The 26,489-nt window shown below is 32.7% G+C and overlaps 1 protein-coding gene across 1 annotated transcript; it reads left to right on the top strand.

Moving 5' to 3' along the window:
• The first annotated feature begins 15,825 nt into the window (after nucleotides 1-15,825).
• LOC131067319 (transcription repressor MYB4-like) lies at nucleotides 15,826-17,842 on the top strand. The gene is made up of 3 exons (XM_058002281.2): nucleotides 15,826-15,937; nucleotides 16,098-16,227; nucleotides 17,236-17,842. Exons 1-3 carry the CDS (start codon nucleotides 15,826-15,828, stop codon nucleotides 17,840-17,842), a joined length of 849 nt encoding a protein of 282 aa, XP_057858264.2.
• Nucleotides 17,843-26,489: the final 8,647 nt, after the last annotated feature.

Here is a 26,489-nt window from a genome sequence, read left to right as displayed (position 1 = left end):
ATTCATTGGATTTAGGTCAATAGGGATGAGGCTAGGAGCCGAGCTTAAGGTGGGATCATCTTTAGGGTTAGTATTATTTCTAGCATAATGAAGCTTGCTTGGGTTTCGGATCAACTCCTTATCGGTGCTAGGGTTTTCAGATGCTCCTGCTAGGTTAGTGTTATTCTTTTGCTTCTTGCGGTTAATGATTGTGCAGTTCTTCCGAAGATGCCCTTCTTTTTTGCACAAAAAATAGGTGTTTAGTCCTCCAAGTATTTCAACAGGGCAAACAAAAGTTCCCTCACCGATGTTAAGGTTTATAAGTGGAGGGATGTCGACCCCAGGTTTAATGGAGATAAGTATTGTTGCATCAAGATTAGGGACTAAACGCATTGTTTCATCAACCCAAATTATTCTCCCAAATGTTTCCAAGTGAAGAAAATGCTAGCGTAAGGGAGGGACATCCTTAAGAATTACCCATCTAGGGTTTGATAGTGCAAGAACATCCTCATTTATAGCCTCTGAAGACTAGGCTAGGGCATGAAAGGAGGTGTTCCCGACTGTCCAGTATTGTTGTTTAAGGATTTCAACTTGGGATTCATGATTATTAAAAAAGATAATATAAATACCTTTCTAGAATTGCCTACAGAATGAAATCTTAAGCCCTAATTTCAAATTCCAGCGATTATGAAACCAATCATCTAGGAATTTCCTAGGCGGGCATTTCTCAATATTAACAAAAGCAAAGAAAATGGCAGTATCGCTTAACCTAGATTTGTCGGGAACAATTTCTTTCAACATCTCATCATTTGGTGAAATGCAGAAAGAATTCAAGGGCATGGTAGGGCTCTTACCTTACTCACCGGGTCATTCACCTCCAAAAGTCTTAAAAAATCTCGCACTAGGGTGCACTCCATGAGCAGATGGAGCAACGGTCTCGACAAAGGTTTTTTTTGGTTGGAATGGACCTGATAACCAGGGCTAGGGGAATTAAAGGCACTGCTAGCTAACTCTAGTTCCACTAGAAGCCACAAATGGGTCGCACGAGTGACCAAGGAGGTGCGATTAAGGGTTAGGTTGAGATGCAGATCGAGTACATTCAAATACTAGACAAAATTAAATCAAAGTAAATGCAGATTAATTAAAGCACGAAGATAAGAAGGAAAACCATGTGGAGGAGATTATCTCCTCCACATCATCACTAAGGTCACCACGTTGCTCATCGCAGGCTTTTCGCTTATGCAAAATCCTTACATAGGTTCGCAATCTCAAAAATTCACACTCGCTCTTCTGCAAAAGCCTTACCAAGGATTTCAATTTAAAGAGAAGACTCTTTGAACATTGATTTATGTAGAGAGTTCATTTGAAATCATACTGATGTATTTTTTTTAAGGTGATATACTTTATCTTTTTAATTGGTGTTTGAAACAAGAAATTAAAATTTTCATTTAAAGAGTACATTTTAAACTTTGATTTGTTTAAATAATTCATCTAAAATCACATGTATAAATTTAAAGATAAAAGAGACACCTCATTGTAATTATAAGTTGAGAGGATGGTTTCTTATATGATAGAGTGGATAAAAAAAGTAAAAATTAGCTTTATGATGATTATTTAATTTTATTAGGTTTTTTAGAAAAGTTTTTTTTTTGTCAATTAGATAAAGAGGTAGACGGGGCATTGTCATGAAGAAAGGGTGATATTTTTTAGGAGTGGACAAGGAGGTTGAGGGTGCAATTAGTCAGTTCAATTATTCAGTCCTCTTAATAATATTTAGAATGTCCATATCAAGGTTTTATAAGAGTTCATATTATTAAGTGACATAATTGTATTAAACAAATGATAAGCTTGTTGTTGAAAGGAATGAGGTAACCATTTGGGGTTAAAATAAGCTTTCCTTGGGTAAAAGAACAAACCTATGTCAATTTTATAAAGGAAGTGGCCAACTCAACTAAAGCTATTCAACTTCAACCACATAAAAGTAACATTTCTGAATTGAATTTAAAAAATTAAAGTAACATTTCTAAATTGAATTTTAAAATGATGTAAAATGATGAAATATAAAAATACTAATTAAATTTATGTTTTTGTTTTAAATACTAATTAAATTTATGTTTGTATTTTTTTGGATTTTTTTGTTTTTTCAAAAAGACAGTAAAAAATTATTTAGGAAAATTAAGGAATACAAAGAAAAGGGGTAATTGGCCACATAAGAGCCAAGGAAAAAAAAAAAATGGGTCACAAAAGACTATCCAAAAACATTACATCATCTGGTCATCCTTAATTAACTTGTCCAGAGTACCAAAATGCTCTAGAGAAAGGAGCCCTTAATCTTCAATATCCCCCCACAAGGGTTCTATGTGGCCCATTTGGATAGGTAATCCCAAATCTTATTCAATTCATACATGAAATACCTAAAAGAGAAAAATTATAAAGAATAGAAAACATTCAAAATCTACCTAACAACTACAACAAGCTGCCAATTAACCTCCTCCAAATGTTCAATATTCAACATATCAATAACAGTTTGGAAGTCAAATTCACATATAAAACAAATACTTCACTCTAATTATACGTTGAGAGGATGGTTTCTTATATTATAGAGTGGATAAAAAAATTAAAAATTAGCTTTATGATGATTATTTGATTTTACTAGGTGTTTTTAAGAAAAATATTTTTTGTGAATTAGATAAAGAGGCAGACGAGGCATTGTCATGAAGACAGAGTGATAATTTTTAGGAGTGGACAAGGAGGTTGAGGGTACAATTAGTCACTTTCATTATTAAGTCCTTTTAATAATATTTAGAATGTCCATATCAAGGTTTTGCAAAAGTAATTATTTTCAATTATGTAAATGTCCTCTATTTACCTTTAAGATCCTAAAGATTTGTTGTCCCTCCTTGTATATAGCATGAACAATAAATCGCAAATCTAAAATAACTTCTTTCAATTGCATGGAGAATAGCTAGGGCTTGCATAAGTCTATTTAGGTGAAACCCTTTAAAATTAGAAAAGAAAAACATATAACCCAACCATCATGACTCCTCCCACAAGACCTCAGTGACCCCTAGAAGATCAATTGGTGATAATTTTTAAAATTGCCATAGGTGGAGGGAGCCATCTCCCCGCTCTTTGAAATTTTTGCTTGGCCTTTCTTGATTTCTTGTGAATAAAAGAGCTCAACCTATAATATACCAAATTAATCCTATTCACCACATCCATACTTGTTATAGCCACCTCAATAGAGATATCACACTTAGCTACAATAGTATCTCTAATATTGTAAAAAATATTTTGCCACAAAAGGACACTATCCAAAGCTGCCTCTTGAAATATTTTTTTATTCCTTTCTAGCCATAGGTTCTAGACAATAAAGGAGGGACCAATAACCCACATAATCTGGATAAAGGGTGCCTAAGAAAGAGACCTCCTTAGGATTTGCCAAAACTCCACTAGAGAAGTGGTATGGGCACAAGCATGATTCCATAACCCGCACCAAAGATGCAATATCTCTTTTCGGGTAAGGACACTGAAAGAAAACATGGGAATCATTCTCCTCATTATTTTTACATAGGATGCATATAGATGGGTGACTAAATCCACATTTACTTAGATTATCATAAGTCAAACATTTAATTTGGAATATCACCGAGAGAAAAAAATTACACTTGGGCCAAGAGAAACTATGGCAAACCTATTTCCACTAACCAATGCTACCTCTACCAAACAACTATCTGTCTAACTCAATATACCTTAAAGTAAATGAAATATAGGACTTTTAGTCTAGACCCTAGGACAAAGTATCTCTCCTTCGAAGGGGACTATAGAGTATGCTAGGTGAGATCCTTGCAAAATCCCTAAGGTCATCCTTAGAACCTCCCATTGGCCATTCCTAAGGATACTTCCAACAACAAACCTCCAATTGACCCTATAATTTAAGTTTCTTAAAGTCGCACACCTTAGACCAACTAGCCTCTACAAAGAAATTACATAGAGGTTGAAGATGTGGTAACCAAGAGATAATCGGGAGATGTCCATCCCAAGAATCATATGAGAATAAAGAATCAGTACCCATATTTTATATCCAAAAGAGACCATCTTTGATAAGCTTTGCCCCTTTCTTAAATAAATTCCAAATCATGGAGCCCCTCCCCACAAGGCATATCTAAGAACTTCACAATCGTCCATTACCCCATCACCAACATTGAATCAAACCCTATTGGACCTGAGACTTAATGAACATTGTCAACCCTTCATTAATAAATATAGCCTTGTCCTTAGAAAAATCCATTGAATGGACGACCTCTATTGCAGTGATAATACTATCCAAACACAACCCAAATAGCGATAGGTGCCTGCAAAATATATAGGAGAGAATGAAAGAAAATAAATATGGGAGGGGCAAGAGCATCCCCACATGCACCCCTAGCCACCTCACACCCACACTCCAATAATCTACCCTACACTCAACCCAAATATAGATCAAATGCGACACCAAATCCTAATACACTAGCAACAAGAACACACAGAAGATAGGGAGACATGGAACGATGGTTTCCCCTATCACACACACCCACAATACTCATGACCAACAACCAATTCATCATGTCCTCAAAAACCTACAAGCACCATGTACATGTGTGAAATTTATGTTTGCTATTATTAGAAAAAATAATATATATATATAGATATATATTGATATTTTTAATATATTTAAAGATGGATTTTTTATTGTTGAGAAATATTGAAAATCGAGGGTTCTAGTTAGAGTCACCAAAAAAACGAAAAAAAAACTTATTTTTTCCTAATTTTAATTTTCCAAATAGATGATAGATATATGTAGTACTAAAGAAAAAATAAATAAATTTTGATGTATATTTTTCTCATAATTTTTTTTTTAGTCTAATAACTAAATTTGATAGTTTTCTTTTAGTGTCACCTTTTTTTTATTAAATTTATCATTATCAAAAAAAAATTATACCCTTTCATAGAAGATTCTCTCATCTAGTGAAAAATATATTTTAGAAATTTTTTGAATATCATGTAATATTATTTTTAATTTCAAATCAGCTTCTTTCCAACATTAAAAACTTAGCTTCATACTTATCCACACTACTCTGCGGTATCCTTTCTCTAGACTTCATTTTAGTTTGAAAGTTTTTGAAGTAGTCTGTTACAATGTTAGCACCAATGCCGATAATACCTTCCATGATTTTTCTACCAACAGGTATATCATATGCAAAGTCCTTGTGACCAATGTCGGGTATCTCGTTTTTCAAGTAAAGCATTAAACACACAAGTAGGTTCCCAAAACAGAATGTTCCCTTCTTGTCACCCTTAATCTTTTTCAAGTTATCTATTATTTCATCCTTAAGCCACTCACAAATGTCAATCCTTGCATTGTTCTTAACCATCTCATATGCACTATGAATACATAAACTAGAAACATAATTTAATCTATTTGCATGTGTAACTCTGTATCCAAGTATCATGCTCACATATTTCACATTTGCATCATTGATATCATTAACCCTAAGAGATCTATTATCATATGTAGCTCCAGTTAGGTCCATAACACCCTTGTTTGGTATCTTCTTCTTTTTGTTTGGCCTAGTACAAGTTGAGGGTAAACTAGAAACTGCCTTGATTTCCTCCTTAGTGATTTTAAAAATAGAATCTAGCCACATAAAATCCCCATGAACTCTACTCAATACAAGATGAACTATCTCATTTGGAAATTCGGGAATGTCCAGAATTTCAACAAATCCTAAATCCTTAACAATCTTATGCTTCAACTTGACTAAACCTTGTTCATCAGTTATAACATCTTTATACATGTTTTTCAAGTCATCAGACCCTAAATTTTCTATGTTGTAGTGAATATAAATCCTCAGGTGTTTGGCAAAAGCAACTCCCTTTGGAATCTTAGAAAAGGCTCTGATGGAATCATCTTGCTTAGCAATCTCAGGAATGATTTTAAACACGGGTCTAGGGCACTTAATGTTCTCTACCATAGTAGGGTTTGCAATGAATTCAGGTACAAAAGATGAAGATTCCATTGCGAAAGTTAAATACCTTTTAATTTGAAATCCTTGAATGCCTAGAAACACCTTGTAGCTTTACCTTTAAAATGCCTTTGCTCAATTTGCACTCTTCGAATGGTTGGATTCTTGGTGAATTGAAATGAGGGTTATTTGATTCTTTATAGCCAAAAATGTTCTCCAACAACCATATTAAATGCTTGCTGGTTAAGTGAAATCTTAACATATCTGTTGATAAAGAAGAAATGTATCTTCTTACCATAAATTGAGGGTAGAATGCATGATTTTCAGTTTTCTGCTATACCCCTAAGGACTATTCCTTAGTCAAATGAAGAATCTCCTATCGGTGGAGGGTTACTCTGTTCTACCAGTGCAAAGATAGATTCATGAACTCTCTGATCTCTCTTCTTAATCCATTGTTTTGAAAATTCTTGCTTTATTTCATTTACTTTTTCTTTTCCCTTCTCATTAGATCCTTTATTATTCGCTGGTGTAGTCTTGTTTCTACAAAATTTTGCAATATTCCCAATCTTCTTACATGCACAACAAGTTACATTATTCCTCTGAATAGCTTTTCCATATCCTTGATTGGCTTGTGTTCTGCATTGATTAGAGAAATGTCCAAATCTACCACAAACATAGCATTTCATATTCATTCTGCAATTTTCTGAGTTATGACCAACTTTACTGCATTTGGAACATTGACCGATGGGTAAATTTGTATTCTGATTATTTCTAAATCTGCAATGATTTACTCTATGACCAAATTTGTTGCAATTAAAACATTTCCCATTAAATTTATAAGCATTAGGTTGTCTTACCGGTTTGCTATAATCTTGATTATTTGCAGTTCAAAAACTTTCTTCATGTTGAAATCCAAGTCCAATGTATCTCTATCAGGTTTCTATCTTTTCAGCATGTCATCAAGTCTTTTTGAACTTTTCTTGAATTTGTCTTTGTGTTCATTTATAGTGACGAGCTCATTTTCTAGAATTCCAGCTTGTCTCATAAGTTCCTCTTTATCATGTTCCATGTGAATCAGATCTGTCTTTAATATATCATTTTCATGACCAAGTCTCAGATTTTCATTTTCTCCATTATTAAGTGTCCTAGTCAAGTCTTCTTCATTCTTGTTCCTATCTTCAATATCCTTACATATCCCCATGGTTAAATATTGCATTTCATTCCTCATGTTACTGTTCTCTTGTCTCAAATTTTCTGCAATATCCCTAAGAGTTTCCTTTTCATCATCATATTTCTGCATTTTCTCATAAGTTATTTCCTCTTTTTTTGTGCTATAGCCAGGTTCTCCTAAAGTCCTTTAATGAATTCCTAGGTAGTCCTCACATAATCTTCAAGTTTGATATTCTTCAATTTTTCTGCATCAAAATATTCAAGAGCTCCTTCCAACTAATTTCTCAAACACTCCATTGGTACCAGTTTTAAAATCTTTCTCAAGCTATTAGGATTTTGCAAATAGAGGATTGGGCTCTGATACTAAATCTTATATGCAATGATAGTCGCAAAGACACTGAGAGGGGGGGTGAATCCGTGTCTAACTGGTTAATGAAATATTTGAACTTATTTATAACTTTGCAACCCAAATTAATGTACAAGTAAACAAGCAATAGTGCAGTAAAGAGAAATAATAGAGACAACATAAATGCACACCATAACACAAGATATTTTGGCAAGGAAACCTGATAAGGAAAAAACCTCGGTGGGATTTGTGACCCACAATATTTACTCACTAACCAATATGAATAAATATTACTTACAATAGGGGCCTGCACATGCAGGAAGGCCAACAACCTAGAGCTCACTACTCAATTAAAGTGTCCCACTGACTACAAAATGGATAATTAAATCCAAGATAATGTACTGTTCAAAATAGCATCTGTAATGCTTGATTCAATAGTGGTTTAAGCTTTGTCAAAAACCATAACAAAAACCGTGCTGGTGAACGAAATTCACTCTACTCTGCTCTGCTCCTTATTCTCTCATAAGATGATTACATTCAAATACATATATAGTTATTCACTCTCATATACCGATTGTATTCATTACATAGTTATGTATCCTATCACACTATCACATCTCATGATCGCTTAACCACCTATCAAAATGACCTAAAACATCTCATACATATATGAGTCTTTACAATACATCATGTCGGCTTATAAATAATTAATTGCATTACAATACAATTTACATAAACAAAACTTTGTCTCACGTCGCCCTGAGTGCCAGTATGATTTGTTGTCAGTGAATGAACATGTTGTGCCTATCGATGAACTTGTAGAATCTTGTTATTGGCTGGTTGCCATCAATGACAACATCAACCATTCTCATGTGAGTGTATAACACCAACACATAGAACCATAACACCAATTTTTTTTTACGAAAATTTCAAAAGGGAAAAATGATAGTGTGATATGGACACAAAATATTATTATACTATGCCTAGGAGTATAATAATATTACATAAGGGGAATGCACTTGCATTAAGGAACACTTCCTAGAGCTCACTGCTCAAATACAAAAGGGCTACAACTTGGAGGAAGGCTCACCACGTTAGAGGTTATTATAATTAATTATAGTGATGAATTAACTTGCTCATAAATCAACAACTAATGTCAGAATCATGAAATAGTCATCCTCGAACCTTAAATAAATTTCCTATATCACGACAACAAAATTTATCCAACCAAGATCAAGATATGCACATGCCATTGCTTACTACATTCCACCATCCAGACTTATGCCTCATGAATAACATGACTTCTGATAAACTAAATTTATGTACACAGGATTTGATTATTGAACTGATTTGTCATCAATAACAACCATTAATCATCAATCATGCATCAATCTTCACCGAAACAATCTTTGTTGCCAATATGAGGCCCTTTTGAAAGACATGTAAAAATAAAAATAAAAGTGATCCCTAAATAAAAATAAATATCTGAAAGGCCACAAAGCCCCATTAAAAAAAAATAAAAATTAAATGCCCCATTATAAATTTTTTATAGAAGAAACTTATTCCAAATAACCACTAAGGAAATAAAAATAAAAAACCATGTGAATTACCAAGTTGCTAATAGAAGGCTTTCATCTCAAAGAAAAATCAAAATTCGCATCCATAATTTCTATTCTAGATGTTTCCTCCACTCCTCCATCTAAATATCTCCCACCTAGAATATCTATTTTGTATCCCTATGTCCTAAAATTTAATACCTTCGATACTTCACCACCTCCACCATCTATTTTGGGTCCTTATGTTTGCAAATCCATATCATTTATCTAACAAAATCTCAAACCCCAATATTTCTTTTTCCTCCAACTCTCCACCACACTTTAAGGTGCGTGCCAAATTTTCTCTTCGCAAACATTTTTATATAACACTACAAAACTCTCTAAACAACCCATTCATCATCTCATGCCTATTTTCCATCTTTTCATCCCTTCAATCTAAACCTTTATTCAATATTATCATCCATTTATTCTCCCTTGACCATCACCCTAATGATACCTTTAAGCATATATTTAATATCCATGGTCCATTGTATCACATATTTCAGTAGTAATATTTTGAGAAGGATTTTCTTGAGTATTTCATCTATCTTTTATCATGTATTCATTACCTTCAAAAAATTCTATAAGAAAAAAAAAATGAAAAAAAAAGAAGTAAAGAGAAAGAATCTATCTAATGGTGAAAACCACCTCTTCTTGTAGCTTAGGTAATTACCATCATGAAAACCTAACAAATGAGAATCATATATAATCCATTAGCCCTCATAAACTATAACTACATCCATACTCCCTTTTCCACCTTTGAACTTGACAAAGATAAGGATATCCATACAGATCATGCATCATATCTACTTCATCTTATCCACATCCTTTAGGCCATACCCATTTCTTATTTCCATCATCCATTACTAATTTAAACTTTGTGTATCTCATTTGCATCCTATCTCCATCTTACCCAAATCCACCCCTTCATCTAATGAGATAAATTTAAAATATATTTTTAGAAACCTCTCAACATGCCATGCACTACATTTCATTAATTTCACCATGTTATCACCTTATCTTACAATATTCAATCCCTTAGTAGCCTTTCTTTATTCTTCATGTATCCCTTTTCTCTCATGAGTTCATTCATCTCTTTATAATGCTTTATCCCTTCCTAGACACTAGAGGAAAATAAATATATCCTTCTTGATAATGAATCTTGATATATGTATTTTATCTCAATAATTAATTCAAAGACAACTTTCATGAAATAAAAAATAAATAAAAAAATAGAAAGTTTTAAAAATTCAAAAGAAATAAAAAATTAAAAACTCCCAAAAAAGTCTGAAAATTTTAAAAATATCGAATATCTCAAAAATCCAACAATATCCAAATAAAACCCTAACCATATATTGTCAACATCTAATCAAAACCTATCACCATCCATTGTCCATAATAAATTATCTCTTGCTAAGACATTGAATGTTTGAATAGATGTAACTAGAGCATTATGTAAAATACTAAGCTTAACAAATCATGATTCAATAGACAAACTACGAAGGTAAAGTAAAAATTAACCAATATTTTACACAATTTTTTTTGTCCTCGAAACTAGACACTTATATTATATAACATTTTTTATTTATGAAATCAAACATTATCCTTTTGATCTATCATTTTTTTTACATAGGGCATTTCATGCTTGAAACTGGACACTTTTCTTATACTATCTAGATACTTCATTCTTTAAACTAGAATTGTGAATTTTTTTGCTTTGATTTTATTTCCAATTTTCAAAAGTTATGATGCATGGTTTTGAAGTTTCTAAGTCACAAAAAAAATTGAATATAGTTAAATATTTTGGCATGTGCATGATTAATTAATTTATACTATAAAATCAAAATAGGACATGTCTATTATAATATTAAAATAAATAAATGCTATAGAACATTGAATAAAATAGTAGCAAGGTAATACTTTTAGCCTATTTAAATTGAATTATGCTTAATATCAACTTTATTTATTTTTAATTGAAAAAACTCCAATTAATAGTATGAGAAAACCAAAGAGCCAGTTGGGAGGAGATAATACAAAATGGAGAAAACAAACAAAACCACCCTCATGGATTTGAAGAGGAGGCCTCAAAGCTAGTGATGGAGATAGGAGAGTGGAAATGAAGAGGAGGCCTCAAAGCTAGTGATGGAGATAGGAGAGTGGAAAGAAATAGGAGAAGCATGAGGATCAACCAATGCATGAGAGAAAATCTCAAAAACAACATCAAAGAAAGCCCAAGCACAAGTAAGAAATTCACCAAGCTCTGAAAAATGTATAGGAACCAAGTTGTGGAAAGCATAAGGAGAATCTCCAAGAAGACCATTCACCATGGAAATCAACACAGACCTAGATATCGAGTGTTCAAGAATTTATGATCTAAGAAAAAAACAACCAATGATGGAGGAGTAATCAAAAGGATCAAATTTATTCAAGGAAATGCGAAGATCCTCCTAACAGAGAAAAGAATGGTGAACAAATGAGCCAAGCAAGATCTTGGTCAAGCCCATCAACAAGGAAAGATCCATCATGATGGAGGTGAAGAAGGATACACCTAAGTAGGGAAGAGAAAAGTGGTCAAGCTATCTTCCAGCTCAAGATAGGGAATCATGACTGTGAAGCATAGCTTCAAATACAGAGCATCTTATCTCCTTTGCATTTTGATGAATCAACTAGTGAGAATGACCTAGGAAGCCACCACTAAGATGACGTAGGGGATGACACAAGAGTATGAGAAGGAAGTCCAAGTGAGAGAGCCAATGTGGATGCATAAAGGGAAAGACTAACAAAGCCATAAAAAATGAGACGGCCAGGGAAACCAAGGTGTAAAAATCTCCATCTACATGCAAAAGAGAAAACTGACAAAATCCACCCGTCTCTACACACCAAAACACACATGTAAAACTAGAAAAATGGCTACAAGGATCTCTAGTGAGTGAATGATGGTGGTGAGGAAGGAAGGATAAGTTGGGAGTAATGAATGCCAAGGTGTGTGGAGGCATCAAGAAAGGTAAATTCAACGATATTGATCCTAGAGCAAATACTTCTGAAATGATTGTTTAAGATAAACGACATGAGGAATTTAGGAATGAGATGAATGTGTAGCAAAGATCGAAGATTCTTAGAGTACAAATGTATAATACTATAAGTTGCATCCCAGAATGACACACAGACCAAATACGATCAAAGAAATCATTTCAACTAGGACACATTCACCAAAATATATCAACTCTTCTTTCACTTTGTTGTAAATACTTTTGATTTTACAAAACTAAAAATTATTTAAAATTTAATCATAATTATATATTTTAAATTTAAAATTAATATAATACTTAAAATATTATATCAAATATTTATTATATTTTTCTAGCCAAGTAAAAATTAATTTAAGGTCCAAGCTTTAAAAACTGCTTATATGGAGGAACTTCAAAAGAGGCCACTGGTCTTTCTTAATGCTGAAGATGAATTGATATGGACTAATAACACTTCAGGTTTATATTCAGTTAGAGAAGGATATAAGTCTCTCATGCCTACCTCAAATGATAATTCCTAGGTTTCCAAGCTATTTTGGCATATTGCTTGTCTTCACAAGGCTAGGACTTTTTTATTGCTTGTGGTTCAGGATATAACTCTTACTGGTATGAGATTAGATAGGCTTGGGGTTACGATTGTTTTTCCCTATGTTTTATGTGGCTCTTGTTTCTTATTATTCAATTTCTCATTGCTATAGAGAGATTAAAAGAGTTACAAATTTTTTAGCTAATATGGCAATTGATGAGAAAGCTAATAATTTTTATGTTCCTTCTTTGAACATTCCCTCTTCCTTAGTGAAGGGAGGTGTTTCCATATGATTTGTTTGATCTTATATCTCAAGGCTAATAGGGATATATTCTGGTGTGGGTTGGTGTCTGTTATGACAGGTGAACTATGACTATTTTTAAGAAATGGTAGATCTTTATGTTACTCAAGATGGGCCTTTGCTTTGAATATAATGGTGAATTGCTGGTATTGGCACACTTTGATAGCATTGCACTCCCATGGAGGATGCACACTTTATGTGTACATCATTTGTACAGGCGCTTGTTATCTTCATCCTCTATTCTCGGTTTCATTATTGTTTTAAATATTTGGCTGCCACTCCTCACGAGATTGATCATTTGATTTGTGTTCCATTAGGGGTGGTGTTGATCATATATTCATTTTTGTGGATGCATTTTCACTTATGCTATGCATTTGAGTGTCTCATCGATGAGGGGTGGTGCCTTCTATTGATGTATATATATTGGCACTCCTTCGAGGTTGATCACTAGTTTTTATTGCATTAGGGGTGGTGTTGTCCACATAATTATTATGTGGTTGCATTTTTGTTGATGCTATCCATTCAAGTGTGTCATCATTGGAGTTGGTGTGTCTATCATTAGGGGGAGGTTCCTTCTTTGGTTATGAATGGCTATTGTTTCACCTACTTCTCTTATAATTTCGGCGTGCAGATTTGGATTTACTTCATTTGAGTTGGGATCTTTTGTTTCTATATTGGTGGTCTCTCTTCTGTTTCCCTATACTTGGCTATTGTGGGCCATACATTTGCAAGTGGTTATTTTCCATTATGAATTGGTTGTTGTTTATTTGAGCTATGCCTTTTCAATCATTCTAGAACATCATGGTGTCTTGCTTTGGCTTCATCTTCATTGGCCATATCTTGTGAGAGTTGTGTTTTAATTATAAATTTTGCTGGATATTTCTCTCGGCTCGTGTGGGAAGTCAATCATCCTTGTCAGACATTATTTGTTATGATGTGGCTAGATATGTGCTTCGGCCTATTTATATTTTGGGATTATGAGCTTTTTGATATTACTATACTTGGACAGGCTTTTTATCTGGATACTTCAAATGTTGGTTGTCCGGTTTGGTAGGTGGTAGGTAAATCTTGACTGGTGGAGATTAGAGGTTTTATTATATCTAAAATGGTTTCTTGGTCTCAGTATCCTACTCTTCTCTTGATTTTGGCTATTATTTGTATCTTTATAGTCTTGATTATGGTTTTCTCCCTCACAGTGGTTCCATATCTTTTAATATGTCTCTTGCTAATAGATGGTTTGGAGAATTTGTTTCTGTAGCCAAGTGCGAACTATGTGGTGATGATTTTGTTGATACAATTTTGTGGCTCCAATGGCCCTATGACCATGCTCCCCTTCTTGTCTTGTTGTTGTTCTCGACGTGTTCTATTGATTTTCTCTAGCTTGGACAATTGGATGGATTGGTTATGCTTCTCATTGTCTGATGATGTGATCCTTCTTCTTCTATACCTCAAGAGGATTGTCCATGTTCATGGTTTTTGAGGCATAATATTATGCTTTTATTTGTAATTTTGTGGGTTGGTCATTGTGGGGTTGGGTTTGTTATCATGTATTGGGTTATTCAACTTTATGGGTTTTTGGTAAAGGGCCATAACCGAAGGTTTTCTTTGCCTGGTTTTTTCCCACCGGTATATTGTGCGACCCAGGTTTTTGTAATCTTATATATATATATATATATTTATTTAGTGGTTTTGCCAATTTTATCAAAAATAATAAATAAATAAATTTAAAGTTAATACAAACTATGGTTCTATTTTAGGATAAAATAGTTACATCTCTTCAACTAATTACTATAATTCATTTTTTTCAATTTGTTTTTATTTATTTTTAATATTGCTAATCATATACTTTTAATTTTACAAAACCAACAAAATATTTAAAATTTAATCATTATTACATGTTTATAATTTAAAATTAATATGATTCTTTAAATACTATATCAAATAATTATAATGGTTTTAGCCAAGTTAAATTATCTTATGATTAATATCAACTCTATTTTCACTTTTTAGTAAATACTTTGTATTTTAGAAAACCAACACATTATTGAAAATTTTACCATTATTACATATTTATAATTGAAAATTAATATATTTATTTAAATACTATATCATATATTAACTTATGATTAATACAGACTATAATTTCAGTTTATGGTAGAATAAGTGCATCTCTTCAACTAAGTACATTATATGGGTCAAACTCTAAATCCATTGATCAATAAAATTATATTTTTGTCTGTTGTGTGTATTTTTTTCCCATGTACGTTTTTCTATGTAGCAACCACTATGTGACACTTTTTTCTAAAAATAACTTTCTAATTATCAGTTCTGTAAATATTTATTTTATGTACACAAATTCAAAATTATTATAATTAAAATTGTAAGAATTAAAAACCTGCTTATACTTATTTTCTATAAATAACTTTCTGACTTTGAATTCTGAACTCATTTAATCCACTCAATTAAACTAGTGTCAAGATAGTTTCCTTATTGGTTAGCATAGCTCAATTTTCAAAAAATGTTTTAACCTTTACAACTACAGAACTTCTAAATGAAAATATTAGTACAAACTACTTTTACATTAAATAAAGTCATAGAAATAGGACTTCAATTTATTTATTTATATCTTTTTTAATTAGTGGATGCCAGGGCCGTTGCTTTTGAGTAGAAAGCACACCTTCCAACCAAAGTCCACAGGATTACTTACCTGACTATGTTATTGGTGAAAAAGCGGTCACCCAGATGCTTTTCTCACCAACTCTCCCCCATAACCGCTGTATATACTCTTCCCCAGTTGGGGTTTGGCTGCAGTATTTGAAACCCTTTTTTTTTTGTTCTTGAGTCGTTTGTTGTCCTCTTACCGACCTTATGGTGAAGATGGGATCATGGAGCAAGATGGGATCATGGAGCAAGGATGAAGATGACAAGCTCATTGCATACATCCACGAACATGGCGAACACCGCTGGAAGTCTCTTCCCAAGGCAGCAGGTTTGTAATTTCTATTCAGATAAGTTATATCAAAACCTACAACTTATCTGTTTCTCTTTTATTTATTTTCAGTAGATGTTTTTATAAATTGAAAGGATGTTGTATGCATTCAACAGATTTTAGCAAATGTTTGTACATGCTTATGACTTTACTTTTACAGGACTTCGGAGACGTGTGAAGAGCTGCAGACGCAGGTGGGTAAACTATTTGAAGCCTGATCTCAGGCGAGGGAATTTCTCTGAAGAAGAAGATGAGCTCATCATCGAGCTCCAGCTCCTCTGGGGAAACAAGTATGCACATAGAACCATGTCTGCCCACTAAGGGGCAAAGTATTAAATTTTTATTTACAGACTCGATTGATCTTTAAGACTTTAAAAGGTCATACCAGTTTCTATTTGAGTTCCTTCATTCAATTTGGATCATGGTGTAACTCCGGAAACTATTTTCCATATTTTGGTTTCTTTTAGGGTTATTGATTCACTTTGTTATTGCATTGTAATTATGAAAACAATTCATAATTTGATTTCTTTGGTTTTTTTAGAATTTTTTTTATTCAGTTTGTTATAATACTGCAATTCTGTTTATCTGAAGTTTCAGGAATTAATTTGATACTATGCTGTAACTCGGAGAACTCTTCCATCATAGTTTGGTTTCTTTGGAGTTTATTGATTTAATTTGTTATTACATTTAAACTTTGAATACAACTCCCTTAGAATTTGATTAGAAAATCTTGATTCAAAATGCTGTAACCTGAGAGCTACTCTATCATAGTTTGCTTGTTTTACAACTTTTTTTTATTTAATTTGTTATTATAATGTAACTCCGAGAACTACTCTGAAAACTACTCTGTCATATTTTAGTTTCGTTTTAGATTGTTTATTCAATTTGTTATTACAATTAAGTCTGAAAACTACTCCCCCATAACTTAATTTCTTTGAAACTTTTTGATTCAATTTATTGTAATGCTGTAAATCTTAAAACTACTCATCTTAGTTTGATTTTTTTAGGGTTCCTTGATTCATTCCTTTGGGTTAACAATGAAAACTACTCTGTAATAGTCTGATTTCTTTAGGGTTCCTTGATTCATTCTTTTGGGTTAAAAATGAAAACTACTCTGTAATAGTTTGATTTCTTTCTAATTTTCTGATTCAATTTGTTACATGGACCTGAAATCATAACTCTGTATTACAAAAAACCATTGATTGACACTTGTTTCTTTCACTGAGTTGCGCAAATTGCATCTTTCAATTAAGTTGATTGATTAATTCCGTTATGTCTTTTTGTTTATGGCGGCACAGATGGTCTCGGATTGCAGGGAGATTGCCTGGGCGAACGGACAATGAAATAAAGAATCACTGCGAATCGACCCACGTCAAGAGAAAATTGTTGAGCCGGGGAATCGACCCACAGTCGCACCGCACCATTCAGCCCTTCCACAGTGATGGCAGCCGTAGCAGAGATGACAGGTCTCCCAGTCAAGAAATTTCATTGGTGGATTCTTTACAGAGTGAGCGCTGCATTGTGACAGGCAATTTCGATCTTGCTGCTTCAAATGGTGAGCACCGCACAATTCAGCCCTTCCACAGAGATGACAGGTCTCCCAGTCAAGAAATTTCAATGGTGGATTTTTTCCAGAGTGAGCGCTGCATTATGACAGGCAATTTCGATCTTGCTGCTTCAAATATTGAGCGCCACACAATTCAGCCCTTCCATAGAGATGACAGGTCTCTCAGTCAAGAAATTTCAATTGTGGATTTTTTCCAGAGTGAGCCCTGCATTGTGACAAGCAGTTTCGATCTTGCTGATTCAAATGGCGCGAGTGGAAGCGAAGAGACGTCTGATGTGAATCTGGAATTCACTCTCGGTTTGCAGTCTTCTGCCTCTCGTGCGAATAAATCGCAATAGCTTCACTTTTTTTAATTGATGAAAGCTCTGCGATTCATGGGTTAAGTTATAGGTTTTTAGGTTAGATTTGGTTTGGTAAGGTTACAAACGAGGGATTTATATGTTATTTTTGTATACTTCATTTTAGTGGGTGATGATTTTGTAATCTGTATCTTATGTGTGGTCACCATTTTGATGTTTGTAATCCGGACCTCATCTTTTTTGATAGCCGTGTCTGTAATTAGAATCTAAGACTTTTATTTAAGAAGTACACTATGAATTTTGAGTTGTTTAAATAGTTCATATATATAAATTTGCTGCTAAACCAGACAACCTAGTCCATAACTGGAAGTTTGGTGGGCATGAGATCATATGAAAGCAACTATTGATAGAAAAATATTAAAAGTTTTCAGAAAATTCTATGTGATGTATTATTGAATTAGGAAAGAAAAACAAGAAACAAAAACAACAAAGCAACAAATTAAAAATATTTTGAAATATGTTTTCTGTATTCATGTGCAATCACATCCTATACTCAAGAAGTATTACAAGAACAATTTGAAGTTGTCATTATTGAGGTTTGTCAAAAGGGTTTAACTACTTTCTAATCTTTAAATACATTTGTTGAGATGTTGATAAAATGGAAGAGAAACTAAAAATAATTATTAATCTTCTTTTATTGTTCTATAGTTATATTTTTTACGTACATTTTTAATTTGATCTACCACATATTAATAATAATGATATTGAATTTAACAATAAATATGTTGATTAATTTATTTATTATCTTTATTAATATTCTACTTACATTGTCTTATGTAATCATATGGAATATTATTTTATTTTAAATAATACTATTTTAATTGTTCTTATGTAACTTTCGAATATAATACTTATAAAAAGATATTAAATTATTTATCCTTTTACTATAAAACTTCTCTATTCAAAAATAAAATTTGAAAATGAAGTCTTTTGATTTGCAGACGAATATTGGAAATACAATATTGGAAATACAACACTTTCTATACTTAACAAAGTGTCAAAAAATTTACTTTATGTTTCATTTTTGTTGAGTTTATCAAAATATTTTGAAGAAATTGCCAATAGGCTACAAACAGGCTTATGATTAATGATCAGTGTCTTTAATCATTATGTTTTTTATATTATCATTACAATAGCTTCAGCTTTTGCTATTAATGAAATCTCTCTTGTAGTATACAACACTTGTTATACTTAACAAAGTGTAAAAATAATTTACACTATGTTTCATTTATGTTGAGTTTATCAAAATATTTTGAAGAAATTGGGAGTAGGCTACAATTAGGCTTATGATTAATGATCAATGCCTTGAATCATTATGTTTTCTGTATTATCACTACAATAGCTTCACTTTTTCTCAATTAATGAAATCTCTCCTATAGTTACAATTGGAAATATAGATCAGAATTTCATTGGTAAGGTTATAAATGAGGGGTTATTTCAATATTTTTATGAAGATATTATCTTTTTGAAGATTATTTCTATGTTTGTAATCAGGACCTCATCTTTTTTGAAATTAGAATCTAAGATTTCAATTTAAAGTTTAGACTCTAAACATTGATTTGTTTAGATAATTCATCTAAAATAATACTAATGTATATTTTTGTATCTGATGTACTTTATCTTCTAAGCTTATGATTAATGATCAATTCCTTGAATCATTATGTTTTTTCTAGTATCACTACAATAGCGTTAATTTTTTTCAATTAATTAAATCTCTCCTGTAGTTACAATTGAAAATATAGATTAAATTTTCATTGGTAAGGTTATAAATGGGGGGTTATTTCTATATTTGAATTATGATCTTATCTTTTTGAAGATTATTTCTATGTTTGTAATCAAGACCTAATCTATTTTGAGAGACATGTTTGAAATTAGAATGTAAGTTTTCAATATTTATAGAGTAGACTCTAAACATCAATTTCTTTAGATAAGTCATCTGAAATTATATTTTTGTAACTGATGTACTTTATCTTGTTAATAGACATGTCTGGATATATTGTTGTTTCATATTGTTAATATTTAAAGTTAAATTCAAGGGTTGGCCATATGAGATACCAATAGAAAAAAGGGATATACATTTAAAAAAAAAAAAGTAATTGTAAGTTTAGAGGATGGTTTTCCATATTACAGAGTGGATTAAAAAGGTAAAAATTACTTTTATGATGATTATCTGATTTTATTAGTTTTTTCCCAATTCAAGACCCCAGTATAATGTCTATAAAAAAACCAGCTCCACATTTCTTTAAGAGAAACTACTAAGCAAAAAGAGATATCAAAAATATCTGATAATCACCCCATAATATATTTGTTTCTATTTAATAGGTATCCATGTTGGCCATGAGCAGCTTGGGTCAAGAGAATTGATTCTTCAAAACTTGAATGATAAATTAAGTAAATAAATATACAAAATTTTAATTTTTCAAATTTATGAAAGAAAATCCAAGACCATCTTGAACAACGGTATTATATTGGAAGAAAATTCTTAAAATTATCCCATGCTAGTCATATTACTTATTTGACTTATCTGACTATGTCATGTATACTCTTCTCTTGTTGGGGTTTCTCAGCATGTTTTTAAATTCTATTCAAAAAAACACGAAGGAAATAAATTATGAATAATTTGAAATGGTTTTTTTGTATTAAGTTCAATCACATCTTATATTCAAGAAGTATTACGAGAATAATTTGAAGTTGTCCATTATTGAAGTTTGTCAAAAATCTAACTATTTTCTAATCTCAAAATAGAATCGTCGAGATGTTTTAAATAATAATGATATTGAATTTAACAATAAATATGTTGATTAATGTATGTATTGTCTTTATTAATATTACATTTATGTTATCTTATGGAACCATATGATATATTATTTTATTTTAAATAATACTACTTTAATTATTTTTATAGAACTTTCAAATATAAAATTCTTAAAAAGATATTAAATTATTTAACTTTTTACTGTAAAACTTCTCTATTCAAAAATAAAGTTTTAATTTTTATATTTATGAAATGCTCTATATTTTAAAATCTTTTGGATTGAACGAGTTTAAAATGATTTGTGATTGAAAAGGAAACAAAATCCCAAAATAAAAAATTGAGGATAAAAAATTGAGGCAATAATTACACTTATGATTAATTATCAGCACATTTTTCATTCTAAAGCTCTCTTGTAGTTTTAATTGGAGATATACCAATTAATGTTATAAATGAGGGCTTATTTATGTATTTGAATTAAGATCTTGTGTTTTTGAAGATTATTTCTATGTTTGTAATAGGACCTCATGTTTTTTAAAAGACACATCTGAAATTAGAACCTAGGATTTCAATTTAAAGAGCAGACTCTCTAAATATTGATTTGTTTAGATAGTTCATTTGAAATCATACAAATGTATTTTTTTTAAGGTGATGTACTTTATCTTTCTAATTGATGTTTGAAATAGGAAAATAAAATTTTCATTTAAAGAATACATTTTAAACATTGATTTATTTAAGTAATTCATCTAAAATCACATGTACAAATTTAAAGAGAAAAGAGACACGTCATTGTAATTATAAGTTTAGAGGATGGTTTCTTATATTATAGTGTGGATAAAAAATTAAAAATTAGCTTTATGATGATTATTTGATTTGATTAGATAAAGAGGTAGATGAGGCATTGTACCAAAGGTGCCCACCTTTTAGCACAATTCAGCGTGATATTTTTTTGGAGTGGACAAGGAGGTTGAGGGTGCAATTAGTGACTTCAATTATTAAGTCCTTTTAATAATATTTATAATGTCCATATGAAGGTTTTGTAAGAGTTGATATTATTAAGTGACATAACTATATTAAACAAATGATAAGCTTATTGTTGAAAGGAATGAGGCAACCATTTGGGGTTAAAAGAAGCTTTCCTCTAGTAAAAGCACAAACCTATGTCACTTTTATAAAGGAATTAGCCAACACAACTAAAAGTGTTTAACTTCACCACAGAAAAATATAATTTCTGAATTGAATTTCTCAAAATGATGTAAACTAATGAAATATAAAAATACTAATAAAATCTATGTTTTTTTGTTTATTTTAAAATTATTTTTTGAAAAAGAAGATAAAAATGTATTCTTGAAAATAAAGGAATACAAAGAAAAGGGGTAATTGGAAACACAAAGAGCCAAGGAACAAAAACAATGCATCACAAAAGATTATCCAAAAACATTACATCATTACTTCTCCATAGTACCAAAATACTCTAGAGAAAGGAGCCTCCAGTCTTCAATAATCCCCTCCAAGGGTTCTATGTGGCCCATTTCACTAAGCAGTCCCCAATCTTATTCAAAAGAATAGAATACATTCAAAATATACCTAACAACTACAACAAGTTTCCAATTAACCTCCTTCAAATATTGAGTATTCAACATATGAATAACAATTTGCAAGTCAAATTCACATATAAAAGAGACACCTCATTGTAATTATAAGTTTAGAGAATGGTTTCTTATATTATAGAGTGAATAAAAAAAGTTAAAATTAGCTTTATGATGATTATTTGATTTTATTGGGTTCATTTAAAAAAAATATTTTTTGTGAAGTAGATAAAGAGGTAGACGAGGCATTGTCATGAAGACAGGGTGATATTTTGAGGAATGGACAAGGAGGTTGAGAGTGAAATTTTTCACTTCAATTATTGTCCTTTTAATAATATTTAGAATGTCCATATCAAGGTTTTGCAAGAGTAATGATTTTCAATTATATAAATGTCCTCTATTTACCTTTAAAATCTTAAAGAGTTGTTGTCCCTTCTTTTATATAGGTAGAACAATAAATCACAAATCTAAAATAAATTCTTTCAATTGCATGGAGAATAGCTAGGGCTTCCATAAGATTATTTAGGTGAAACCCTTTAAACTTAGGAAACAAAAACATATAGCCCAACCATCACGACTCCTCCCGCAAGACCTTGGTGACCTTTAGAAGAACCATCAGTGATAATTTTCAAAATTGCTATAGGTGGAGGGAGCCATCTCCCCCCTCTTTGAACTTTTTTCTTGGCCTTTTCTTGATTTCCTGTCAATAAAAGATCTCAACCCATAATCTACCAAATTCATCCTATTCACCACCTCCATACTTGTCATAGCCACCACAATAGAGATAGCACAATTAGCCACAATAGTATCTCTAAGATGCATATAGATGGGCCATGAAATCCACATTTACTTAGATTATCACAAGCCAGACATTTAATTTGGACTATCAATGAGAGAAAAAAAATTACACTTGGGCCAAGAGAAACTATCCCAAACCTATTTCCACTAACCAATGCTCCCTCTACCAAACAACTATCTGTCTAACTCAATATAATTTAAAGGAAATCCAACCTTTTTGGTCCAAACCCTAGGACAAAGTATCTCTTCTCTTAAGGGACATATAGAGTCTACTAGCTAAGATCCTTGCAAGATCCTGAAGGTCATCCTTAGAACCACCTGTCGGCCATTCCTAGGGATATTTCCAACAACAAACCTTCAATTGACCGTGCAATTTAACCTTCTTAAATTTCCACACCTTATACCAACTATCCTCATCAAATAAACTACACAGAGGTTGAAGATGTGGAAACCAAGAGATAATCGAGGGAAGTCCATACCAAGAATCATATGAGAATAAAGAATCAATGCCCATATTACATATCCAAAAAAGACCACATTTGATAAGCTTTGCCCCTTTCTTAAATAAATTCCAAATCATGGAGCCCATCCCCACAAGGCATATCTAGGAAATTCACAACCATCCATTACCCCATCATCAACATTGGATCAAACCCTTTTGGACCTGGGACTTAATGAACCTTGCCAACCATTCAGCCATATTGACAAATAGGTATAGAGACAATGGGTCTCCTTTCTAAAGGCCCTTAGAAGAACTAAAAGACTCAGAAGGTTCACCAATGATGAGAATTGAAAAATTAGTGGAGGTTACAAAAATCATGACCCAGGTGATCCATTTGCTGGTAAAATCAAAAGCTAATAAGATCTTTTATAAAAATGACCATTTAACCCTATCATAGGCCTTTACCATATCAAAATTTTTAAATATAGCCTTCTCTTTAAAAATGCCATAGAATGGATGACCTCTGTTGCAATCAAAATCCTATCCATAATTTATCTTCCAGCAATAAATCCCCCTTTGGTCTTCAGAAATCAAATCTTTGAGACAATTCTTCAGGTGATGAACAATGAGCTTAGTAATGATTTTATAAACTACATTGCATAGAGAAATGGGTCTAAATTGATCAAAATTATTAGCCCCCTCCTTTTTAGGATTAAAGACCAAGAAGGTAGATTTCATATCCCTTAGCATCTACTTGTTTCTGTGAGACTCCTCGACCACTTCAAGAATATCAAGATTGATAATCTCCCAAAACTCCTAAAAGAAATCAATAGGAGAGATGTCAAGACCTAGAGATTTACCTTTCTTAATGATAAAAACAACATCCTCCAGCTCATGGAGATCAATAGGGAAAGTGAGGGCTTCATTCATCCTTTAAGAGACAACCAAGGGGATACAATCCTAAATAAGTGTCTCCTCCTCCCTTGTAGGGGGTAGTGTTTTGTAAACAAGGAAAACAAATGTTGTAGGTCCTCCTAAGAAATAGTGTCTTTTGAAGAAAGAGAAGAACCTTAAGAAGACAGCAGAGACAAAATACAATTATTATTCCTACAAGCCTTACAGATGTATGAAAGAAGGCTATATTCATATCCACTTCTTGAAGCTAGTCAACATCAAAATTTTACTTCTATAAAATTTTCTCCCATGGCTTCCATTCCTCAAGATCCTTAAGAGCTAAGGATTACTCTTTGTTCAATTCCATGGTCAATCAATTGTCTTCAATTAAGTGAGTGATGCTATCAAGATGATCCTGTACTGCCAAAACATTATAATGAAGGTTTCAAAAGCCCTTCTTATTCCATCTCTTAAGCTTTTATTTGACAAATTACAACCTTTTAACAAAATAGCACATGGCTTGTGTAGGAGAAGATGAGGGGAGCAGGAAGTGTTGTTGGAGCTAGGGTTTGAGGGGTAGTCGATGGAGGAGAAGATGCGAAAGAGGAAGGAGATGATGGAGATGGGGATGTGATTGATACTAGTGGGGTTGGGTTCTTGGTGGAGGTCAACCTTTTTTCCAGTGTTATGGATGCTTTGGTGTCTTCTCTAGTCATTGGGAGGGATATGTCTCATTTCTGGTCCCCATTCCCCTATTTGGCTGATGGAAGAATATTTTTCCCATCGGTGCTTTCTGTCATGGACATTGTGGGTGTGACTGAGAGTGTGCTTGGTGTTGGGGCTCTTTGACCTTACCTTGATGCTACTCTTACTTTTTGTATTGGTAATGGAGGCCATTGTATCAGTGGGTGCTTGGATCTGGATCTGGGTCAAGATTTATTTTGCACCTAGTCGGCCCATGAGGTGGAGATCCTTTTGTTGGTCGTGTTGCTTCGCAAGAAAGTTTTGGTGGTGGCTATGGTGGCTTTGTCCATAGCCTGTGCTCTCCTGTTTGTGCCTTAGTGTGAGGGGGATGTTTGCGATCTGGGTAGAGGTTTTGTTATTTTGGATTCCTTTCTCCCACGGGTTATGTTTTGGCCTTTTGGAATGATCTGGTGTGGTTGGGGAACTTTGTCTAGGAGGTCCTTGTATCTTTTTGGTGTGATATTTCTGATTTTCCTCTTGCAAATTCGGAGTGCTTTTATGGATCTATTCTTTTCAAGAGATTCTCTCGTGGCTTTCTTTCTTCCTTTTGTGTTTTTCTAACTTATTGAGGTGGACCACTCTTCTATAGAGGGGAAGAGTTGTGAGTAGAGTTTGGTGGGATGGCTCCTAATGGGGGGGTATTCGATACCTTTCTATTCGAGGTTGGATGTACTCTTGTGATTGTCTCTTTGATGATTCTTTTCTTTCCCTCTTCTCCTTTAGAGGTGGAGACTTTAGTGAAACTTATTGGCATAGAGTCCTTCTAGTACTGGCCTCTGTTTCTGTTCAATGTTTTGGGATCCTTTTCAAAACACTTCTATATAGCTAAAATCATGTGAATATTTGTTGGCTATTTGTCTTTGTTTTGGGCTTATCTTCTTCATTTTCCTGATGCTTTATCTCTCTCCTTGCAGCTACTATTGAGGTGGTTTCCTTTCTTATTAAGGTGGGGAGGTGTCAAGCTAGAAGGTGAGTGTTGATCAAATTTTGGGTGGTGATGGGTGCCCTCCTGCTAGTTATGGGACCCACTTTAAAACCCATTGTGAAGGTTTGGGAATCCTTTCAAAATCCCCCTCTTGGCTATTGTTTTTTTGTTTATTTTATTGATGTCTAGTTTAGGTTGTGGGAGCCTTGTAAAACCCAGAAGCAGTCTGGATGCTAGTAGTTTTCAAGCGCCCAACTTGGCCACTTGTTGTTTGGGTTTTTGGTTAAGGATAGGTTTTTTTTTTGCAACCTGAGGTATATGTTACAGGTTAAGGGATATTGGGAAAACCCTTCTCTGATGGTTTTGGTGGCCAGTTCAAAACCTAGGCTATTTGTTAGGGGAGCCATTCAAAATCCTCTGAGTCCTAATCCTCAATGTATGGCTACCTATTTTAGTCTGGTGTCTTTGAAGGTTATGGGTGC

The sequence above is a fragment of the Cryptomeria japonica genome, chromosome 5 (assembly GCF_030272615.1).
Source record: "Cryptomeria japonica chromosome 5, Sugi_1.0, whole genome shotgun sequence".
Taxonomy (NCBI): domain Eukaryota; kingdom Viridiplantae; phylum Streptophyta; class Pinopsida; order Cupressales; family Cupressaceae; genus Cryptomeria; species Cryptomeria japonica.
The sequence above is the reverse complement of the archived record's forward strand: the minus strand, read 5'-3'. Positions and strand labels throughout refer to the sequence as shown.

Excerpts from the sequence above, each read along its gene's own strand:
- LOC131067319 (XM_058002281.2), top strand. The coding sequence starts at position 15,826 with ATGGGATCATGGAGCAAGATGGGATCATGGAGCAAGGATGAAGATGAC. Across the intron at positions 15,938-16,097 it reads GTCTCTTCCCAAGGCAGCAG|GACTTCGGAGACGTGTGAAG; the intron begins GTTTGTAATTTC and ends TTACTTTTACAG. Across the intron at positions 16,228-17,235 it reads CAGCTCCTCTGGGGAAACAA|ATGGTCTCGGATTGCAGGGA; the intron begins GTATGCACATAG and ends ATGGCGGCACAG.